General features: G+C 41.5%; 1 protein-coding gene across 1 annotated transcript in view; it reads right to left on the reverse strand.

Annotated features, from left to right (window-relative positions):
- Window positions 1-21,896, reverse strand: part of nid2a (nidogen 2a (osteonidogen)) — a 46,583-nt gene that overhangs the window by 10,796 nt on the left and 13,891 nt on the right. Inside the window, exons 9-41 of the mRNA XM_051427996.1 lie at window positions 21,523-21,634; window positions 19,616-19,655; window positions 18,893-19,002; window positions 18,655-18,788; window positions 18,431-18,542; window positions 17,802-18,002; window positions 17,490-17,720; window positions 11,664-11,810; window positions 10,904-11,032; window positions 9,305-9,430; window positions 9,036-9,172; window positions 8,838-8,943; window positions 8,550-8,683; window positions 8,324-8,429; window positions 7,448-7,581; window positions 7,228-7,333; window positions 6,811-6,944; window positions 6,621-6,726; window positions 6,138-6,271; window positions 5,918-6,023; window positions 4,861-4,994; window positions 4,634-4,739; window positions 4,179-4,312; window positions 3,992-4,097; window positions 3,491-3,624; window positions 3,295-3,400; window positions 2,349-2,482; window positions 2,162-2,267; window positions 1,908-2,038; window positions 1,701-1,806; window positions 969-1,102; window positions 750-855; window positions 17-150 (exon numbers count right to left, since the gene is read on the reverse strand). Of these exons, the coding sequence (XP_051283956.1) occupies window positions 17-150; window positions 750-855; window positions 969-1,102; window positions 1,701-1,806; window positions 1,908-2,038; window positions 2,162-2,267; window positions 2,349-2,482; window positions 3,295-3,400; window positions 3,491-3,624; window positions 3,992-4,097; window positions 4,179-4,312; window positions 4,634-4,739; window positions 4,861-4,994; window positions 5,918-6,023; window positions 6,138-6,271; window positions 6,621-6,726; window positions 6,811-6,944; window positions 7,228-7,333; window positions 7,448-7,581; window positions 8,324-8,429; window positions 8,550-8,683; window positions 8,838-8,943; window positions 9,036-9,172; window positions 9,305-9,430; window positions 10,904-11,032; window positions 11,664-11,810; window positions 17,490-17,720; window positions 17,802-18,002; window positions 18,431-18,542; window positions 18,655-18,788; window positions 18,893-19,002; window positions 19,616-19,655; window positions 21,523-21,634 (4,116 nt within the window). The remainder of the gene's footprint in view (window positions 1-16; window positions 151-749; window positions 856-968; window positions 1,103-1,700; window positions 1,807-1,907; window positions 2,039-2,161; window positions 2,268-2,348; window positions 2,483-3,294; window positions 3,401-3,490; window positions 3,625-3,991; window positions 4,098-4,178; window positions 4,313-4,633; window positions 4,740-4,860; window positions 4,995-5,917; window positions 6,024-6,137; window positions 6,272-6,620; window positions 6,727-6,810; window positions 6,945-7,227; window positions 7,334-7,447; window positions 7,582-8,323; window positions 8,430-8,549; window positions 8,684-8,837; window positions 8,944-9,035; window positions 9,173-9,304; window positions 9,431-10,903; window positions 11,033-11,663; window positions 11,811-17,489; window positions 17,721-17,801; window positions 18,003-18,430; window positions 18,543-18,654; window positions 18,789-18,892; window positions 19,003-19,615; window positions 19,656-21,522; window positions 21,635-21,896) is intronic.

Raw genomic sequence — 21,896 nt, forward strand, 5'->3', positions numbered from 1 at the left:
GAAATCACAGTTGTACCTGTTGAGCTGTGTACTGTCCATTAGCATCACACTCAGGTACAAAGGCTCCAAGTAGGGGAAATCCATCTGGACTGGTAGTCTGTATACTGTCTCTGTGCTGCTCACAGTGAGTTTTAGGACGCTCTGGTTCATCTGGAGAAAATTAACACATTTATAAGTCATAATAAGTCATAACGATTTATTGAAGTCCCCCCCTGCTGTCAGTCCTCATGCTGAAACTCTATGCTGATGACATTCACCTTTCTTGTCCTTCTTCAGACACACAGGTGTCCTCAACACCTCAAGTTAGCTGTAAGAAAACTATATTCTTTCTTGGTAATCCTGACCTCTGACCGTTAAAGAACCAAAATATCATTCTGTGTTCTGTCAGTCTCTTGTAATCACTTTATTTACAGTGTTTTTGTTCTTGACCCGATGCACTTGTCTGTAAGACTTTCTGGAGTGCAAGAACTTTGTGGTAATTAATCCTGACCTCCTGCACTCCTGCATTGATACTATTCCTGACAGCCATCTGGCATGTATCATGGATGTCCATGATACATTCTCAAATCTGTGGGTCTGCAATCTACAACATTTGCTTTGTTAATGCTCTTTTCATATCCTGAATAAACTACATACTGTAAATATTTCTGGCTGACCGCGTAAGGGATACTTGTCAGTCTGCATAACTCATCTAGAATGCTGCTCCTAAATGTGCCCAACAGGTATTTGGCATGATAAAACAGTCTCACCTGGTCTGTCACAGTCTCTACGTGATGATCCAGGTGGAGTCCTGGTTCCTGGTCTTTCCTCTCCCCTACTGTCCACACACCAACAATGTCCAGTGGAACCATGACACTAAAATACATCACAATTAAAAACAATATTATCAATAATTATGAGAAGAACAAAAAAAAAAGAGAAGCACAAAAGAAAATTAATTTCTGTCTGCAGAGAAATCACAGTTGTACCTGTTGAGCTGTGTACTGTCCATTAGCATCACACTCAGGTACAAAGGCTCCAAGTAGGGGAAATCCATCTGGACTGGTAGTCTGTATACTGTCTCTGTGCTGCTCACAGTGAGTTTTAGGACGCTCTGGTTCATCTGGAGAAAATTAACACATTTATAAGTCATAATAAGTCATAACGATTTACTGAAGTCCCCCCCTGCTGTCAGTCCTCACGATGAAACTCTATGCTGATGACATTCACCTTTCTTGTCCTTCTTAAGACTCACAGGTGTCCTAAACACCTCAAGTTAGCTGTAAGAAAACTATATTCTTTCTTGGTAATCCTGACCTCTGACAGTTAAAGAACCCAAATATCATTCTGTGTTCTTTCAGTCTCTTGTAATCACTTTATTTACAGTGTTTTTGTTCTTGACCCGATGCACTTGTCTGTAAGACTTTCTGGAGTGCAAGAACTTTGTGGTAATTAATCCTGACCCGCTGCACTCCAGCATTGATACTATTCCTGACAGCCATCTGGCATGTATCATGGATGTCCATGATACATTCTCAAATCTGTGGGTCTGCAATCTACAACATTTGCTTTGTTAATGCTCTTTTCATATCCTGATTAACTACATACTGTAAATATTTCTGGCTGACCGCGTAAGGGATACTTGTCAGCCTGCATAACTCATCTAGAATGCTGCTCCTAAATGTGCCCAACAGGTATTTGGCATGATAAAACAGTCTCACCTGGTCTGTCACAGTCTCTACGTGGTGATCCAGGTGAAGTCCTGGTTCCTGGTCTCTCCTGTCCCCTACTGTCCACACACCAACAATGTCCAGTAGAGCCATGACACTAACACAACAAAGAAAGATAAAAAGAAAGAAAGATAAAGTTACTCTTAAGTAATATCAAACAACAATAAAAGTTTAACGGGTCTGTCATTAGATGCTAACCTGCAGTGGTAGGTACTGCCCATCAGCATCACACTGGGGTACATGAGCTCCAATAGGATATCCCTCTGAACTGGTAGTCTGTACGCTGTCTCTGTGGTGCTCACAGTGAGTTTTAGGACGCTCTGGTTCATCTGGAAAACATTTGCAATACAATTACTATATAATAATGACTCCTGCACACACTGCAGTCTTCCTATGAAGAATGTGGATATGGTGCACATATCCACACTGAGAGTAAGAATTATCAGTCTCACCTGGTCTGTCACAGTCTCTACGTGGTGATCCAGGTGGAGTCCTGGTTCCTGGTCTCTCCTGTCCCCTACTGTCCACGCACCAACAATGTCCAGAGGAACCGTGACACTGAAATAGACATAATGATAAATGTCATATAGAATACGGATGCAAAGTATTTTTCATTTACAAAACAATTAAAAAAGATACCTGTTGAGATCTGTACTGTCCATTAGCATCACACTCAGGTACAAAGGCTCCGACAATAGGATATCCCTCTGGACTGGCAGTCTGTACACTGTCTCTGTGCTGCTCACAGTGAGTTTTTGGTCGCTCTGGTTCATCTGAGGATTATTAAAAAGAATAAGAATGGAAACATTTAAAAACATTTATAAAATGGAATGGAAACATTTGTAAAAAACAAATGTCACTGGTCAAATTGACACAAACCAAAGGGAGCTTCCTGGTATTGATATTTTACAGCATTCACTACAAGCCAGACGCAGACGTCGAAGCTGAGTACACTAAATAAACCAAGCAAGGGTACAACTGGGACAGTATCGTTGTTTGGTCTATGAGCTCTGCCTGAATAGCGCCTGGTTTCAGCGATATTTTGAGCTGACTGTGGAGCCGTTTGACCAGTCTGATCGCAGATGAGTCACTGCATCCCCTGCAGCCCCCTCCACTGCAGCCTAAACAGACTACCACAACGCCTAATTGGGTCTGAATAGAGCCTGAACCTTTTACAAGCGTTCCACTTTTAAAGGCTTTTAAGAGGGTTTAGGATGTACTCCTCCCTGACTTTTTAGAAGATGTATGGTAAAAACAGATGCCCAACACACTGAGGTACCACATGGTCCAGGACTGAGCCCACTACTATTCCTCCTCACACTAGATCCCTCGGCTATGTTTGGACAACTAAAACCTTCCTGCTACTGCTGCTACTAGCTTGTTCAACATCTACTCTTATCCTGCATGGACTACTTAAGTATTCTCTTTAGCTTATAAAGCGTATTCTGAAAGCTGTACAATGCCTGATTTTACCTACCATAAATTATGATCCATCCCCTTTATTCCAGCGACCCAGTACTTAAATGTGTGTATACATGCTGACAAGTTTGGATGCAACATGTCTAGTTAGAAACAGCAGTCTCACCTGGTCTGTCACAGTCTACAGATGGCGTACCAGCTCGAGTCCTGGTTCCTGGTCTCTCTTGTCCTCTACTGTCCACACACCAACAGTATCCGGTGGAGTCATAACACTGAAGCAATAATGATTGATATTAAAATGATGGTTCTTCATGTTACTCAACGTTGCATTAAATTCATGAATAAGAATATCAATCTGTTACCTGTTGAGCTGCGTACTGTCCATTAGCATCACACTGAAGTACAAAGGCTCCAAGTAGGGGATATCCCTCTGGACTGGTAGTCTGTACGCTGTCTCTGTGGTGTTCACAGTGAGTTTTAGGACGCTCTGGTTCATCTGGAAAACATTTACAAGTTAACACTTAGTTATTAAGGAACACACAGATGTTCTTTGGGGATTTCTGGGTGATATCACCTAAAATCCACATCAGCCCTGGTGAATTGGTGCTTGTACTGAGTTAACGAATCAATAATGTTTTACAGACTCAATGTGCCTCATTAAAGAGGGCAAGGCTGCACTCCTTGTCCTTCTCCTGACCTAGTACGCTGATGACATTCAACTATCCTGGCAAGCTGACCTCTCAAAGAGCTCTCCATCCTCTTTGATGGTATAATAATGACTCCTGCACAGACTGCAGTCTTCCTATGAAGAATGTGGATATGGTGCACATATCCACACTGAGAGTAAGAATTATCAGTCTCACCTGGTCTGTCACAGTCTCTACGTGGTGATCCAGGTGGAGTCCTGGTTCCTGGTCTCTCCTGTCCCCTACTGTCCACACACCAACAATGTCCAGAGGAACCATGACACTGAAATAGACATAATGATAAATGTCATATAGAATAAGGATGCAAAGTATTTTTCACTTACAAAACAGTTTAAAAAGATACCTGTTGAGATCTGTACTGTCCATTTGCATCGCACTCAGGTACAAAGGCTCCGACAATAGGATATCCCTCTGGACTGGTAGTCTGTACACTGTCTCTGTGGTGCTCACAGTGAGTTTTAGGACGCTCTGGTTCATCTGAGAAGGAAAGCATGAAATGTATTTTTGTAGACATTACAATCCATGTAGAAACTTCTAAATGTTTGCATTATATAATCCAACATTCAACTAGAGTTGTGAGCTAAAAATCTCCTGGCTCTACTTTAATACCTCGAGTGCAGACATGAGAGTGGTTTCAATCTGCAGCAAGGACGATGCTCGGTTGTCTACTTGAACAATGATGTCATTCTAGAGCTGGGAGTTTCCTTCATATCAGATTACATTTGACGTCCTTGCACAGTCAAAACAGCAGCCCTCAGTCTAAATGCAGTGTGCGCAGGCTGCCAGTCAAAATCTCACCTGGTTTGTCACAGTCTCTAGGTTGTGTACCAGGTGGAGTCTTGGTTCCTGGTCTCTCCTGTCCCCTACTGTCCACACACCAACAATGTCCAGTGGAACCATGACACTAAAATAACAGCAGCAGTACACCAGAATAAATTAATGTATTTTCAATTTCAAAATTATAGTTCAGTCACTGATTTAAAAATAATGTTTTTTAATGGATTAAACAAATTACAAGCACTGACCTGCAGTGGTATGTACTGCCCATTAGCATCACACTGAGGTACATAGGCACCGACAATAGGATATCCCTCTGGACTGGTAGTCTGTACACTGTCTCTGTGGTGCTCACAGTGAGTTTTAGGACGCTCTGGTTCATCTGGTTGAGAAAGATGGACAATAATAGGATCATACACATATTCTTTTAGAGCGTTTATAATAGCAGATATAAAGCCTCTTATTCCTAAATGGATTGAAAGATATTAAAATACATTGAGTAACTTTTTTCTTATTCTGTAAAAAGTAATTTTTCATGTGTAAAATATGTTTTGAGTAAAAACATAATAACTAATATACGGTAGTTTAAATAAATTAATTGAATAATTACTGATTATACCCTCATCACCAGTCCTTCATCTTAATGTTAATTATCAACAACAAATGCAGTCCATTATAAAAGATGGAGTCAACTTAGACTATACAGTTTTCACTAATGTTCATGTTTCAGCTAATTATCCTTTTGTATTATATTATCCTTTATTGCATAGGCTACTTTTGTGCATTGTGGACAGGGCTGTGTTTGTGTAAAGTCTTACAAATGTACTATAAAAAGGCTTAAAAGGTTTTCTCACTGACAGCTCATAGTTAGAACGTCATAAAGTCCATTCAGCCAGGATATACCTGTGTCAACTTTTAGTTAATATAAGAAACAAATAACAAAGTGTCTCTTCCAAATGTGCTTCATCTCAGTTTCACTCTGCCGTCCTTCACTTTCAGCTTCCCAGCACACATGGCCTTGCAGTGATATCACCTGTTTTTCCAGGCATTCCAAGGCTACGACCCAATGACCTCAATAGTGCACCACTTACAAGGTTAGACACACACTCAAGTAAACGACTTGTCATTGAGTTGAGGAATTACGGGGTTCACAGGTCAATGTTTAGCAAGAAAGCCTTGGAGAGCCATGACATAATACACCTGCTGACGCTGGTGCTGTTACTGCAGATAACAAAACAGTCTGAAGCTCTCAAGGGAAGCTGAATTAAGGAGGACGTCTGTTATTCATTTCTTTTTCTTTCTCACCTGGTTTGTCACAGTCTGTAGGTGGTGAACTAGCTGAAGTCCTGGTTCCCGCTCTTTCCTGTCCCCTACTGTCTACACACCAGCAATGTCCGATAGAGGCATGACACTGGAAAAAAAAAACATTTTATTGGTTTAATGCAGTCAGAATTTCTTATGTTACATTAAATTAAAAAACAGTTCATCTGTCTGTCAGTCAGCGGATCAGTCATTAGATGCTGACCTGCCGTGGTGTGTACTGTCCATTAGCATCACACTGAGGTACAAAGGCTCCAAGTAGGGGATATCCCTCTGGACTGGTAGTCTGTACACTGTCTCTGTGGTGTTCACACTGAGTTTTAGGACGCTCTGGTTCATCTGGAGAAGAAAGCATAAAATATATTTTTTATAAACATTGAAAAATTGACTATTCATTTCAATCACTGTTTTTCCCACACATCTGCACTGAGGTACCACATGGTTCAGACTATTCCTCCTCAGACTAGATCCCTCGGCTCTGTTTGGACAACTCAAAACCTTCCTGCTACTGCTACTTCTGGCTTGTTCAAGATCTACTCTTATCCTGCATGGACTACTTTAAATACCTTCTGACTAGGCTCCTAAAGTGTTCTCTTTAGCATTTAAAGCTTATTCTGAAAGCTGTACAATGTCTGATTTTATCTGCCACATGCAACATGTCTTGTGCAGCTAGAAACAGCAGTCTCACCTGGTCTGTCGCAGTCTACAGATGGTGTACCAGCTTCAGTCCTGGTTCCTGGTCTCTCTTGTCCCCTACTGTCCACACACCAACAATGTCCAGAGGAACCATGACACTGAAATACACAATAACAGTAATCATAATGACAGAGCAATGAAATTATGTCTCCATGTTGGCATAAATTAAAACCAGAACTTACCTGTTGAGTTCTGTACTGGCCACTAGCATCGCACTGAGGTACAAAGGCTCCTACAATAGGATATCCCTCTGCACTGGTAGTCTGTACACTGTCTCTGTAGTGCTCACAGTGAGTTTTAGGACGCTCTGGTTCATCTGAGGATTATTTAAAAAAATTGGAAAGATTAGTAAGTACATAGTCACTCCAGAGTACAAGTGAAATAAGAGCAATCTTACTGGTCAAATCAAAACATACAGAGACATTAAACGACCGGTGTGTAGGATTTAGTGGCATCTCACAAAACAGCCCTATCTACAGCCAGTGTTTGTCCATTTTTGCCAATAGATTTTCCTGAATGTCACACACTGGACCTTTCAAAGAAACCTTAAAAGAAACATGACGGATACAAGATACACTGAGCAGCATTGTTCTCCTCACCCGGTCTGTCACAGTCTCGAGGTTGTGTACCAGGTGGAGTCTTGGTTCCTGGTCTCTCCTGTCCCCTACTGTCCACACACCAACAATGTCCAGAGGAACCGTGACACTAAAATAACAACAGCAGTAACCATAATAAATTCATGTATTTTAAGTGTCAAAATTAAGGTTAAATTACAGATCAGAAAATGTTTCATAGATTAAACAAATTACAAGCACTGACCTGCAGTGGTATGTACTGCCCATTAGCATCACACTGAGGTACATAGGCCCCGACAATAGGATATCCCTCTGGACTGGTAGTCTGCACACTGTCTCTGTGGTGCTCACAGTGAGTTTTAGGACGCTCTGGTTCATCTGTAAAGGAACAAAAATAATTTTTCAGTGAACAGTGATTTTTCTGTCATGCTGGTTTGCAAATTCTGGTACATATATTTTTCAGCTATCATATCTCTTCAGATAACAAGCTTCAACACAATTTGATAATTAAATAACAAAAGTGGAAAGGGTTGTCCTTTCCACTTTCTCAGGCTAAGCTAACACGAAGATGAAAAGGAAGGTCATTTTTGACGTCAAGTTTCATCTCTGTCAGTGATGAGGCACCCCAGGATGGTGTCATCTGCATACATGAGCACTGTTTGTGGCTTCATTGCCAGACGTACACTGGATCAAAGTTTAGAACCATGAAGAGGAGCTAACATTGTTCAGCAACTCCTGTGAAAAAAGTGGTATGATGTCTTCTGTGTGTTGGGAGGATCTTTGCAAGTCTTAGAAAATAATCCTGATGATGTTATACTTACGTTATTATCTCAGTTTGGGCTTGGAGACTACAAATTTATGACAGAAAGTCTGCATTACAAACCAGTGGTGTTGAGTTTGAAAGATGTGGGTATTTACAAGGCTGGGAGGCTACAACCCAGTTGCATTTTGGGAAATGTAGGACCCCGTGTTTTTACCTATATTAAGGACTAAAAGTCAGGATACAATGGCAACTGCTGTTTATCTGTCATTAACAAGTTCCGTAACTTTAACTTGATTGAAACACACTCAGAGAACATCTACATTCTGGGATAGACTGAGGAGGATGCATTTTCCTCACCTGGTTTGTCACAGTCAGTGGGTGTTGAACCAGGTTGTGTTCTTGTTCCTGCTCTCTCCTGTCCGTTACTTTCCACGCACCAACAAAGTCCAGAGGAACCATGACACTGCAGTAAATTATATCAGAAATAACAACAACAATATATCGTATTAGTATTCCATTATGTTTGTCTTCTTTCAGTTGGAGGTGATATAACGTTCTTTCAGACACTTAATTTGTGACAAACCTGCAGTGGTATGTACTGGCCATTAGCATCACACTGAGGTACATAGGCCCCGACAATAGGATATCCCTCTGGACTGGTAGTCTGTACACTGTCTCTGTGGTGCTCACAGCGAGTTTTGGGACGCTCTAGTTCATCTGGAGAGATAAAGATGAACAAAATAGAAAATAATAATTATTATTTTCTTGAAGACCAGCTTCTAGAGAAAAAAAACAACTTTGAAAACTCAGATGTTGCCATCAAGCAATCACTCTTTGGTGCATTTAGATACAATAGACTGTTAGTGGTCACCTGGTTTGTCACAGTCTCTAGGTGGTGTACCAGATGGAGTTCTGGTTCCTGTTCTCTCCTGCCCCCTACTGTCCACACACCAACAATGTCCAGTAGAGCCGTGACACTGTAATGAATTATTAAACATTTCCAAATCAGTATGTCACTCAACTCAAGTCAACAGTCAACCACATACCATTACCACCAGTCAGTGCTCACCTGCAGTGTTCGGTACCGTCCCTCAGAGTCGCACTGGGGGATGAAGGCTCCAAGATTTGTTTGACCACCTTCTTCAACTCCACTCTGCAGACTGTCTCTGTGCTGTTCACACTGGGTCTTTGGTCGAACTGTCTGTCCTGTAGTCAAATAATTAAAAGATATGTGTTTTATATGTGTTGTCATTTATACAGGATATCCAGAAGCTATTTCCACATTGCATACACGTTGATAAGTACATGTTTTTCTTTCTTTCTGGCAATTTTACTGACCTTGCTGCTGGGAACAATAGAAACCATCACCATAAAACCCAGGCTGGCACTGACACTGGAAGGAACCCAGTCCATTGATACATCTGGCACTGATGTGACATGGAGAGGTGCTGCACTCATCTATATCTAAAAAACAGAGGGAGTACATCCTCAATATAAACTCCACATATTTATACTGAAATATATAAATGATGTTTGGTTTTTTATCAAAATTTATTTGGTGATTTTGGATCATTAAATAAAATATCTGCATTATCTATCGTGGGAGAAAGGGAGGGTTTAAGGGAAGTTCATCAATAGTTCACACTGATGGGTGAAAAGAGGACACACACACACACACACACACACACACACACACACACACACACACACACACACACCGGCAGGACCTCTCTCCTCCACACATTCCAAGAAAAACACACATTGTGTCATTGCTCCATTTGTCTTTCACTTTCACCCCCTCTCCTGTCTAATCTCACCCTCTCCTTCTCACATTAGTCACTCTCATTCCCACTCTTGTTCTCACATTTCTGACCCATCCTCCCCTCTTGCTGTGTTTCCTAGCTTTTGCAGCTGTGCGTTACTGTTGTGGAAGAAATGTTATGCCTGTGCTTGGACAAATATGTGGGTCTCTTCCAAATATTCAGCTCATTTTGGAACATGCAGGAAAACCTCTCTTGTGTGACTGAGTCTGACAACCAAACCATGGAAAGGATGGAAAGGACATGAAGATGGAAGAATGACATGTTTGCCATTGTAATAAAGTATATGTTTCTTTTTATTAGCATGTGAAGAGCTTCACATTTATCACAATTACAGTGCATGCAGGAAGACATGCGGACACTGCCTGACTTAGCAAAAAGCAGCACATTCAGTGGTTGTAAATGACGTTGTTTTAAAGTCAGACCTTTATGTTTAGTGGTTTTAGCTGATCTCATTGATGATGAGCTCAGCTCAAAGACTACCAACTACAATGGGCTTGTCATTCAGTTTAGAGACTAATTAAGTTTCAGTTTAAGTTTAATTAAGTTGAAAGACAAAAAGCACATTCGGCGGGATCCTGCTTAGGGAACTTTCAAGTACTGAAAAGTTTCTTTACTGGGTATTAATTTGCTCTAGGGATGTAATGTCAGTTTTGTTCCAGTCTGAAACATCTCAAAAATGTATTGATTGGATTGCCATGGCATTTGATATTCATAATAACATTGGTGACCATCAGGTTCAGTCACATAGATGACCCTGTAAAGCAAGAGACTACATAACTTTTGCTAAAGAGACTTTTGAAACAGTGCCACTGTGGCCCTAAGTGACAATACAGGATAATGGTAAATACGGTGTTATGGAACGGAAAAGAGTCATAAAATCAGCAAACTGGCTTCGTAATGTCACCACAAGCTCCTGGTCATACCAAACAAAATAAGGTTGTAGCGGTAAAACCTCAGATTGTATTGAAGTGACTCAGGATGTGTTTACCACTGTGCCCAGATACAGCCTAAAGACTCTTGAGTCTTGTTCCCAGTCAGAGCTCAAATTCATGTCATGCGTGCGTACTGTACACTGTAGTCTTGTCTTTAGTACATCTCACTCATTGCTACTCACCAACACAGGTACGCCCGTCGAAGCCAAACTCATAGCCACTCTGGCACTGGCAGCGATGGCTACCAGGCAGGTTCACGCACTGAGCATGAGCACCGCACGAAGTCAAGCTCTCCGCACACTCATCTACGTCTGCAGTGAAAGAAAAGGAGAGAAAGTGAGAGATGAACCTGTAAACCAGGAATCTCCGATCTAACAACTTGTAGCATTTGAGTGTAAAAACTGTAATTAAGGGTCATTACTGATGCTTTTAGTTGCATGTGCCCCCACAGCTGGATTCTGGACTGCATTCTTAAATGTACTGTGCAACAAACAGGACAAAACCTCAACGATAATATGACCAGAGAGAGACACTGAGGCCCAGTCATGGGAACTAAGGCTGAGCCTGGGGCTTTCCTAGCGCTATCAGCAGGAGAGAAAGACCTGCTGCTGGGCTAATGACAGGCCACGCACCAGCTTAAAGCCCTGCAAGGCCCTGATAACTACAGATTAACCTGGAGGAGGAGGGAGAGGCGAAGAGAAGAGCGTAAGATGAGTCATTCCATCCCGCCTGTACTTGACCCCTCTACACTGGATTGACAGATGTTGATTAAACACAGACACAGTGCCTTGAACTGTCTTTAACTTTGTCAGCATGTATTTGTGTGTGTAAGTGTGTGAGACTAAACATAGCACCATAAAATACATTGCAATGTACATACAATGTCACGCTGTATATCCAGAAAGACTTCTCTAACAGGACGCTGTTCATGCAAGCCCGTACCGTAACAGTTGCGTCCATCCCCTTTGTAACCAGTAGCACACTGGCACTGGAAGGCCTGGCCCTCCAGTGGGATACACTGGGCCGTGGTGTCACAGTCATGGTTCCCAGCGTAGCAGGGGTTGACCAGCTCCGGCCCTGTTGGCTCAACTACAGAGTGGAGGAGTGACATTAAATGACATGAGGGATAAAAGAGAAAGAAGATCCTTACAATACAATATTGTACAAAACTGAAAAATTATCACCAAAATGTATTTAAAGTGTCAAAATTACAAGTACCCATTATGCAGAATGGACCCTTGTGACTGATATATAACATTATTCGACTGTTAATACTGATTACTCAGTAAGTAGTAATTTACTATTATAGCTACTTTATATACAATTTGGTAGTTTACTGCAGTGGTTCCCAAACACCAAAAGGGTAACAAGAAAAAGCTGAGGGTTCTGGAGATGATTAAGGAGGTAGTAAAACTTGTGAAAAGGTTGAAAATTTATTTTTTTAATCTGTAAAAATGCATTGCACAATTCTTATGACATGATATAATGTAAGATTTTAATCAGAACAGTTTAAGGTTGGTGGTTAAGATAAGATGTTCCTTATTTTGTTTGATCCAGGGTTTGATCCCTGTCCTGTCCCACATGTTGTCCTTGAGCAAGACACTGAACCCCTAGTTGCTCTCAATCGTTCAGACCATCATGTGGATACATTTGTGGGCGCTACATGGATAAAAGCGTTCTTACTTGTAAACTCAAGTAGCAACATTTAGCACCGCTGGCGTCATGTAAACTGCAAACTGTATAATTGGCTAGTGTAAATGTAAAAACACCACAGTAAGAAGGATTTAGCAGCACAGATAGAGGTTGAATAAAACAACAACAGTTAATATGTTTCAAATAAACCTGATGAGACAGAAAAACATTATTAAAGTATTTCCTGTGCATGCAGAGACACATGGCAAGAAAAATGTGCTGCACAGACTCTGCAACACTCTAAATATCCTGAATTGAGATTAATTGAGATCTGTATTATTCACCAGTAAAAGTCCCAATGATTACAGTGATGATTACAAGACAGCCTAACCAAACACACATGTAAAATCACTCCAGACAGACTCCCATAGGATGGTTTCCTCTTAGGAAGTGACTCCCTTCATGTTCTCAATAGTCAACATATGGATGAGGTTAGACGCACATATACATGAGAGAGATGCACAGACAGAGGGATGAGTGAGCAGATGTGTGTCCCTCATACCAACGTACGACTCAGACACACCAGAAATGTTAAACAACAATCCTCAGACTTGTTTCTGGAAGAGTGAAGAAAACCATGGGAAATCATTAGAAAAGAATGTGAAAGACTTAAATAAATATACTTAGAATTAAGTGACTGTGCTTCAAAATATATCAGGATGGGTGGCACAGTGGGACTCGGGAACTGGTGTTAAGAGCCTTTCTGTAGGCACTGTATCTGAACCACTGCGGTTCAATAGTACTGGTTTAGAGTGATATTCTTGTTTGATGTCCCACAGTTTAAGTAATGCTCTAGTAAATACTGAAAAAATGTGTTTTGAGATGTCTTTCCTGTCACATTGTCTAAATATCTCTTGAAAATAATGTTGCTTTTAATGGAGAACCTTTCCTCTACACACCATCTAAATATTTTTCCAAATATGGCATTTATTAAGGTTATATAGGGAGTTGCAGTGTCTGCATAGTTTAACTTCTATTTAAGGGAAAAAAAGAGCTTTGGAGTCCAGTTGGTCATAATGTCTACACATGTGCAGTTAGCCACAAGAATAAGAAAAGCAAACCACCTAAAAAATATATATAAGTAATATCTGTTTTTAATGATGTTTAAGTGTTTTAAGAGGGGCTTTTTCTTTACAATGAAGGGCATTATCCACCATAAACAACACCACACACACTCACACCTAAACAAAATCCAACACACAGACATTAGGCACAGCTTGCCTCCATCTCTTACAGCCAGAGGCCAATTTTGGCTCATTATCAAAGAGAGGGAGACTCTTCAAAGTCCTGAATGTGGCCGGGCAGAAGGGGAGATGAGAGGGCGAGATACATGTGGATGGGAGAAAAGACTGAGGGATAATTAGAGAGAGAGAGAGAGAGAGAGAGGTGGAGAACACACACACACGCCACATATGCACTACACACACCATCAAAGCAAAGACGGCAGTTTCCCACCTGTTGCTTTTTACCAAACTCCTTCACACACACACACACACACACACACACACACACACACACACACACACACACACACACACACACACACACACTGGTTTTACAGAGGCATAGCACTAACTGTATCAAGATGGCCAAGGTGCACTGGCTACTCTTGAAATCCCATGAATCACCCTCGAATTATCCGTCTATCATCGCTGACTTTTACTGACACGTTGAAATGACCTGAAATTTAAGAGAGCGTGGTGTTTAAAAAAGGGATGAAAGCAGCGCTCAGGCCGTAAACAGCACTTTGTTAAATAAATTCAAGGGGCAGCAAGTGGCGAGAAGATAAAATATGATCCAGGATGTCCAGTTTGACAAACACATCTGTGAGTTTAGGTTGAAAGGGGCACGCCACCGACCCTGATGACGTCACAGTGATGTCATCAGGGTTATCTAGGTTAATATTTGACAGAAATCCTGCATTATTAACTGAGGGCATTGAGGGAAAGGGCATTAAGACTGGCAGGGAGGGTCTAATGAAAGCTAATAATGAGTAGCATTATGGGAAATGTAGGATCCAGAGCTCTTGAGGCCTCGTACAGAGAACTAAACTGCACCTACTGTTTTCATAAAATCTGTCACTCAGAAGTCAAACATTTGTTTCTATTTCATTCTGTTTCCACTCATTTCTATTCAACTACACTAAAGACTGAAACACATTTTAAAGGACCAGTGTGTAGGATTTAATGGCATTGAGCGGTGTAGTTGGATTGCAACTTCCTCGCTTCACCCTTCCCATCTAAGCACAAAGGAGAAACTACGGTGGCTGAGAGAGCCAGTGTTTGGTTGTTCCATTCTGGGCTAATGTAGGAACATGGTGGACTTTGTAGAGCACCAGAGGTAACGAAACACAACAATTCTTATTATGAGGTGATTATACATTAATCAAAACATACCTGTGAATAATATATTCCACTTCTGCCAATAGATCCTCCTAAATGTTACACACTGGACCTTTAAAGGCCCACAGCAGTGTTTCTGTATGCTTTAGCCTATTTATTACAAATAATACTGCACATATATGCTGCTGCTGCCTTCAATTAACACAAGAGAAAAGACACAGATTTTCACAAAAGGGGTTTAAACATTGGATTATGTGTTATAATAATAAACATGTAATGGTCCAATCTATGCTAATTAAATCTAGCATTTATTAAGAAGCATTGGGGGCTGGAGGCCGGGTTGCATTGTAAGAAACAATAAGACTGGATTAAACTTTTATCAACCACATGTGGAAATGAGGTGACTGAATAACATACAGCAAACAACAGAGTCTTTCTATATCTCTCTCTCTCAATGTCTCTCGCCCTCTCGCTCTCTCCTGCAATCTATGATTCTCATGACATCAGTGGGCAGCTATTCTGCCCGGCAACCCCCCTCCCCACACTAAAAAATCTGTCATTGGCTGGGATATTATTTCCCAGAAAGTGTAAGACCCTTGAACACACACACATGCTCTCTCTCTCTCTCTCTTTCTCTCTCTCTCTCTCACACACACACACACACACACCACTTAACCCGTGTTTACAAAACCCCTGATCCCCGAAAGCTCTTCCAGCTGTGCTCTCGGTGTATCAGCGTGTGTGTGCGTGTGCATGTGGAGATGTGTCATCATAACCTTTTTAATCAACGTGTTGACGTTTAAATGACAGAAACTTGGTCAGGATTCAAAAGCTTGGGGGGAGTCTCTCTCTCTCTCTCTCTCTCTCTCCATAATTTGAGGTCTCGTGTCTCTCTGTGTCTATCTGGTTTCCATCAGAGTGTGTAAAGAAAGCATGACCACCGTGTGTTGACAGAGAAAGAACATGACACATGTCCATGCCGTATTTCTGTACACATTTCCATATTTGTACAGTCATCCTGTTTTTGTGCCGGTATATGGAAAAAAAGAGGAGTGCAGATGACGCCAGATAGAAACAGTGTGAGAGAAACCTTTTAACTAATCAAATATAATTAAACAAGTGCTTCCTTTCTCCAAAAGTTCCTTAAGAAACCTCTGGTTCTCTGGCTGATCTTGGTCAAAGTGCTGGATTTAACATTCACACACAACAACCATGAGAACATTCAATCTGTTTGACAGCCACAAGTAGAGATAATAGTATGTTATATTAATTCATTTATACCCCCATTTATGTGGTCTGAATTTCCCTGAACAGTAAATTTCAAGTTTATTTCACCAATTTGGATAAAAAAACATTCAAAAACTGCATTCCAAGTCCAAAAACATTTTTAAATTGGCTTTATATTCTAGAATAAAATCATCATGGTCATTAAGTTTTGTGGTTTTGGCTTCATGTTCTGGTTGTACAAAGTACTTTCAGATACCAAAACCAACAATGAGGGAGACATTTAACTCTCCTTTAATTTATTTCTCCTCAAGCTAGACTCTCATTAAAATATTGTCGACCTCCATTTAGCTTCAAGTGCACGACCAGCTCACCCTACAGGAAACATGTCAACACTCGTCTAGATTCGAGTCTTAAATGCTAATCATCCGCATGAACAAACCAAACTGGTCAAATATCTAAAGTCATCTGTGACGCAAACTGCGGTTACAATGATCCTTAGAGTGGTGTAGTGTGTCTGTAGCCTTCGGTAGACAATGAGTCAAGAAACAGCAGAGGTAATACAGACATTTTAACATTGTTTTCTATGGTTTCAATGTATAATTAGCCCTCAGCGTGTGTGTTTAAAGCTGAGCCCTGTCTAACTCAGCGCCGTGGTTTGGCTGAGGTTTCTGTGGCAGCACTGCAACAATTATGAGGTGGTCTGGTTGCTAGTTGTGGCTCTGGAACAGAAAACCTCACGTTTTCAACGCCTACAGTGTGTTCGCCCTCTTCAAGATTGACAGTGATGGTCTGGAGTGGATTCAGTCTCTCAGATACTCAGTTCCCAATACAATGGGCCAGTGCTGACCTTTTGTTTGAGGCCAATCTGTGTCGTTCATCTGACCCCAGGTCATCTGTACTGATATGTTTACTCAAACTGATTCTAGTGACACTGTTTCCAAATTTCACACAAGATTATAGTCTTATTAGTTCAGATTTGGTTCATGAAGGTGAATACACATATCCAGTATTTCTCTAGTTAGTTCTGAAATGTGGAACAAATTGCTCTTATTCAGCGCACTGTGTTATAGTCTGTTTGTTGTTGTTTTTAGGTTTGATGTATTATAACGGTTTCTGTTTCTTGTGTGTATGTTTTTAATGACCACTGGCAGAAAAACAAATTGCCATTCAGGAACTAATTAAGGTTTACTCTACTTTCTTTCATCACAGTTATTCTCTCCTGAGGGCGGAGAGCCTCTGAGACAACATTAAGACTGAATCTTACAATTAAGACCTTTGATTCTTCTTATATTAATGTTGTTTGTTTGTTGTAATGCTCTTAAAGAGGAGGCTGGATGACAAACATCCTTATGTAGTATCAAAGTATTTGATCTAATTCAGCCTCGTGGATTAGGATGAAAGTATTGATCAGCTCAACAGTAAATATAACTGACGGCACCACATCTGGTTTGTAATGAAAGCCTGACATCTGCAGGTGACGTATCCATCTCATCCCAGTTTGACTCACCTCCGACCGGGCTGATCTTGTTGGTGATGGCGTATCTCAAGATCCGCTCCTCCTTGACGTACATCACAAACACCCTCTCCATGGTGATCTGCAGCGTCTCCGCGGCAGTGGCGCGGTTGTCGTGTCGACAGTCGCGGTAGGTGATGTTCTGCTTCAGCTGGAAGGAGAAGGACTCCGAGCCTCGCTCCGCCGAAACCACTGAAAACTCCCTCACGGAGGTGGAGGTGGCAACTGGAGAAAGAGAAAGGTTTTAGGGCAAACGGAGTAACTGATTGTTCCCAGAAGTTTGACTCTTGTGGTTGTTATGGTTACCAGATGGGTAGTATTGGTAGATCTCCTTGAAGGGATCCATGACAACTTCAGCCCCGGGGGGCATGAAAGGCACTTGGCCACTGAGTACGGTATCCACGGTGAGGTGGTTGTGGTCGTCAAGGCCACGGCCCGTCTGGATGATTGTCAGTCGCTGGTTGCCAGGATAGAAGACCACATCTGCACGACGAGTGAACTCCGCACCTGGTAAGACAGGCAGTCAATGTATCAATCAATTCTACTATTTATAGTTTATTTTCCTGACATATTGCTGCAGACACACCAACAGTGCAGCAGTTGCGTATCATGAAAGAGGAATGTCTGCAGTGGTTACATGTGTATAGAACACACACACACACACACACACACACACACACACACACACACACACACACACACACACAGCTGTTTCCTATTAGAAAGGGGAGGTGGAAGCCTGATATCACATCACATCCCTGGAGACAATACAGCTGGCTGGAAGACAGAAAACACACACACACTCACACTGCAGAGGAGTTCCCCCATCTCTCTACCGATGTGTTCAAGAGTCGAGATGTACACGACAACATACTTAAACAACCATACTCACACACACACACACACACACACACACACACACACACACAGTTTACCTGTGATTTTGAATCCTGCTTGGCTATTGGGCAGCTCCAGAGCAAACAGCCATCCAAACAGCTCTCCTATTGGTGCAAGTGGCATCAGAGCCCAGCCCACTGGCTCGGGCACCTGACCAATCGAAGAGATCGGAAAATGAAATGTGGATGAGAAAAAGGAAATCATATTGATCTCTGAATAAGATTTTAAATGTATAAAGCGTCACATCGAACTGGAGTCCTACCTCGCTGATGGCAGTATACGCTCTCCCGTCACCCACCACGATGTAGGCATGAAGATCAATGTTGTTCAGCTCCACTGGAGTCGAACCCACGGTCACCGTTCCTTTCACCTTACCGCTAACACGCTGTGGAGCACCTGCAGGAGCAGCACAGGGATTACACAAAACATTATTAACTACTAGATTTTAACACAGAAGGAAGGTTAAATGTGTCTCTTTGGGTTAATTGTGGCGCTCTAACCCTCGGGTAGACAGTGACGTCCGTTTCCATAGAAGCCAGGCCGGCAGTGACAGCAGAAGCCTGTGGCGTAGTCGGAGCAAATTGCATTCTGGGAGCACTGCTGCTGGAATCTGAAACAGCAAGAAAGAGCAAAGAAAAACAAAAAGAGACACAATCAAAACAGACGAACCAGAGATATCGTTTACTTCCCACACACATTTTTCTCCTTTGTCAACACCCGGCGCCCACATTACCCACAATGCAATCCAACTCCAACAGTTTGGTCAGAGATTGTGTTATGCTAATAGCTGCTAACGTAACCTAGCGTTGCTAGCCTCAAGCAGAGATGAGGAGTGGGCAACAAAGTCTGGTGAGCTCACTTCTTTCTAACTCTGCACCCTTTGTTCATTCTTGTAGTCTTCAGCCCCAACTGACGCTGACCCAAGTGACAGCACTTGAGGCAATATATCAGATTTTGTACAGCTCCCTCTCTTTTTATGCTTTGTTATTTCAAAAGGCTGGGGGGATTCAGAAGGAAAAGGAATTGATTATCAACACTGATAATGCTGGGGAGGACCTTGCTTTTTATAAAGTGAAACATAAGGTTCAGCTCCCCTCCCCATCCCAAAAAACCTGATAAAGTCTCTAATTAAATCAATCAACAACCACTGCAAATTGTTCTGACATACATTTCCTTTACCAGGAACAACAGGTATATATATCATACTTCTAGTCTTCACATACCTGGCACATGTTTCTTTATTCTCCGTAGTGTACTGGATCACTGAGAGAGAGAGAGAGAGAGAGAGAGAGAGAGAGAGAGAGAGAGAGAGAGAGAGAGAGAGAGAGAGAGAGAGAAAACCATTATGCATTACAAATACAATACAATAGATATATAATTAATATCATAATGACTCCTGTCCAGAATCCTGGCTAAATGACAATAAGACAAAACATATAGAGAGATACATACAGACTATTACTGAAATTTGCAGTGTTCATGTTTTCCCTTGATCTCTTTCTGGTATTTACATCATACAAACACGCAGGTTGAAATGGGGACCATTAAAGGTTGTTTCCATATAAGTACAGCTGGAGAGAGAGAATAAGAAGGTGCACAAGATCCATGGAGACACAGAGACACACACACACACACACACACACACACACACCACACACACACACACACACACACACACACACACACACACACACACGTCAAGGCACTACTTGGACAGAAACCAGCTGTTGCCTCTCATACCCACTAATCCACACACACATTCACTGCTGCTTTATGAACTCCAAAAGGCATCTAAAATGTTTCAACACATATTTCATAAGTAAACTGTAAGGTCTAAAAATGTCACAATAAATAACTAATAAAGTTACATATAGTGTTACATATATATATATATGTTGTTCATAAAGCTTTTACACATGCTAAACACTGACGGATGATCTCTCTTGATCTGTTCCTGTGACAGATAGAAACAGATGTGCTCTGGATCTATTTGGAATAAAATAGAACTGGATAGTCAGCATGAAAAGTGGTGGTCACCATTTCTGAGCAGGCAAAAAGTAAGAATTTCCCAGACCACTCTCTAAAATAAAGATAATTGTACAGCAACTATTACTAAAACTTGTCAGTGGTGATTACCAATCCTGAATGCAGCAACATTCACTAGATTCAAAACAGCACATGGAACAAATGAGTGAATCTCTCTCTCTCTCTCTCTGTTTGTCTGTTTTTGTTAATGGCTGATTTGGGATAGAAATGCAGCATTCTATCATCCTACAGGGGCACACACACACACACACACACACACACACACACGCACACACACACACACACACACACACACACACACACAGGATGTCGGGATATTTTCTCAGGAACTGCACACACACACAAGAGACAAATCAATGTGCTTTTAAATACACAAACACATACACGTGCCAGTGCTTTGGAGGGAAACCCACATACCAATATCACAATGTTTTTAGACTCATAAACATTAAACTCATGAGGTCGTTAAAGTGTGTAATGGAAAATTATGCTTTTTCTCAGACAAACGCACACACACCCACACAAATGTATATGTACACACGCTTCATACTGTACACAAAACATATCCCTCTTAAGAAGTAATTTCCCTTGCATATATAGCCTCTGGGATGCAAAACAAATTGTTTCATGAGAACTTTAATACTAATTGAGGGTTTGGCCCTGACGTGTGACTTTACCTCTTTGCTGAAAAATAACCTTTCATCATCCGAAACTGAGCTAAGATGAAGATTTTTTCACACCAAAAGACATTTTGACCCTTATGTAACCAGGCAAGTTGACTGAGAACACATTCTTATTTACGGCGAAAGCCTGTGGGAGTAGTTGCAGAGGAGGGAGTGCTGGACACACACACACACACACACACACACACACACACACACACACACACACACACCTGGGAGCTGCCCAGCACAACGGCAGTATTGTACTGCCAGCTGCTGAGCTGCTCTGCTGCAGAGGCTGAGGTAATGTTACCCTCCTGTTTCTCAAAGTGAACGTCCTTTCATGAGTTAAGAAGACAACTACACACACACATATATATATATATATGCATATTTATACACACATATGGTTTGTCTCTTACCTCCTGTGTCAAAATCAAGATCATCTTCATCCACGCTGACCACGTGACCTCCGGGTGAGAGATGTGGTTCATTTCTGTGAGGGGGGTAGACGTCTACCACCTCCAGAGGAACCTACAAATACAGCAGGAAAATAAGATTTTCCTGTTGTCATTGAGAGCCAAGCCAATACGTTTTTAACTCCCTCCAGATGCTATAAACCAGAGAGCTATGATCTGAGCATACTTTACATATTGTATACGCTGTGTAGGGTATCATAATCGCAGCTGTGCCAGCGTTTTGTTGACACCAACCTACCGTCTCCAAAACAGCGTTCCATTACAACCACAGAATTTACAAAAAGGACTATAATTTCAAATCGTTATTACAAAACTCT

This window comes from Dicentrarchus labrax, unplaced genomic scaffold, assembly GCF_905237075.1.
Source record: "Dicentrarchus labrax unplaced genomic scaffold, dlabrax2021, whole genome shotgun sequence".
Lineage (NCBI taxonomy): Eukaryota > Metazoa > Chordata > Actinopteri > Moronidae > Dicentrarchus > Dicentrarchus labrax.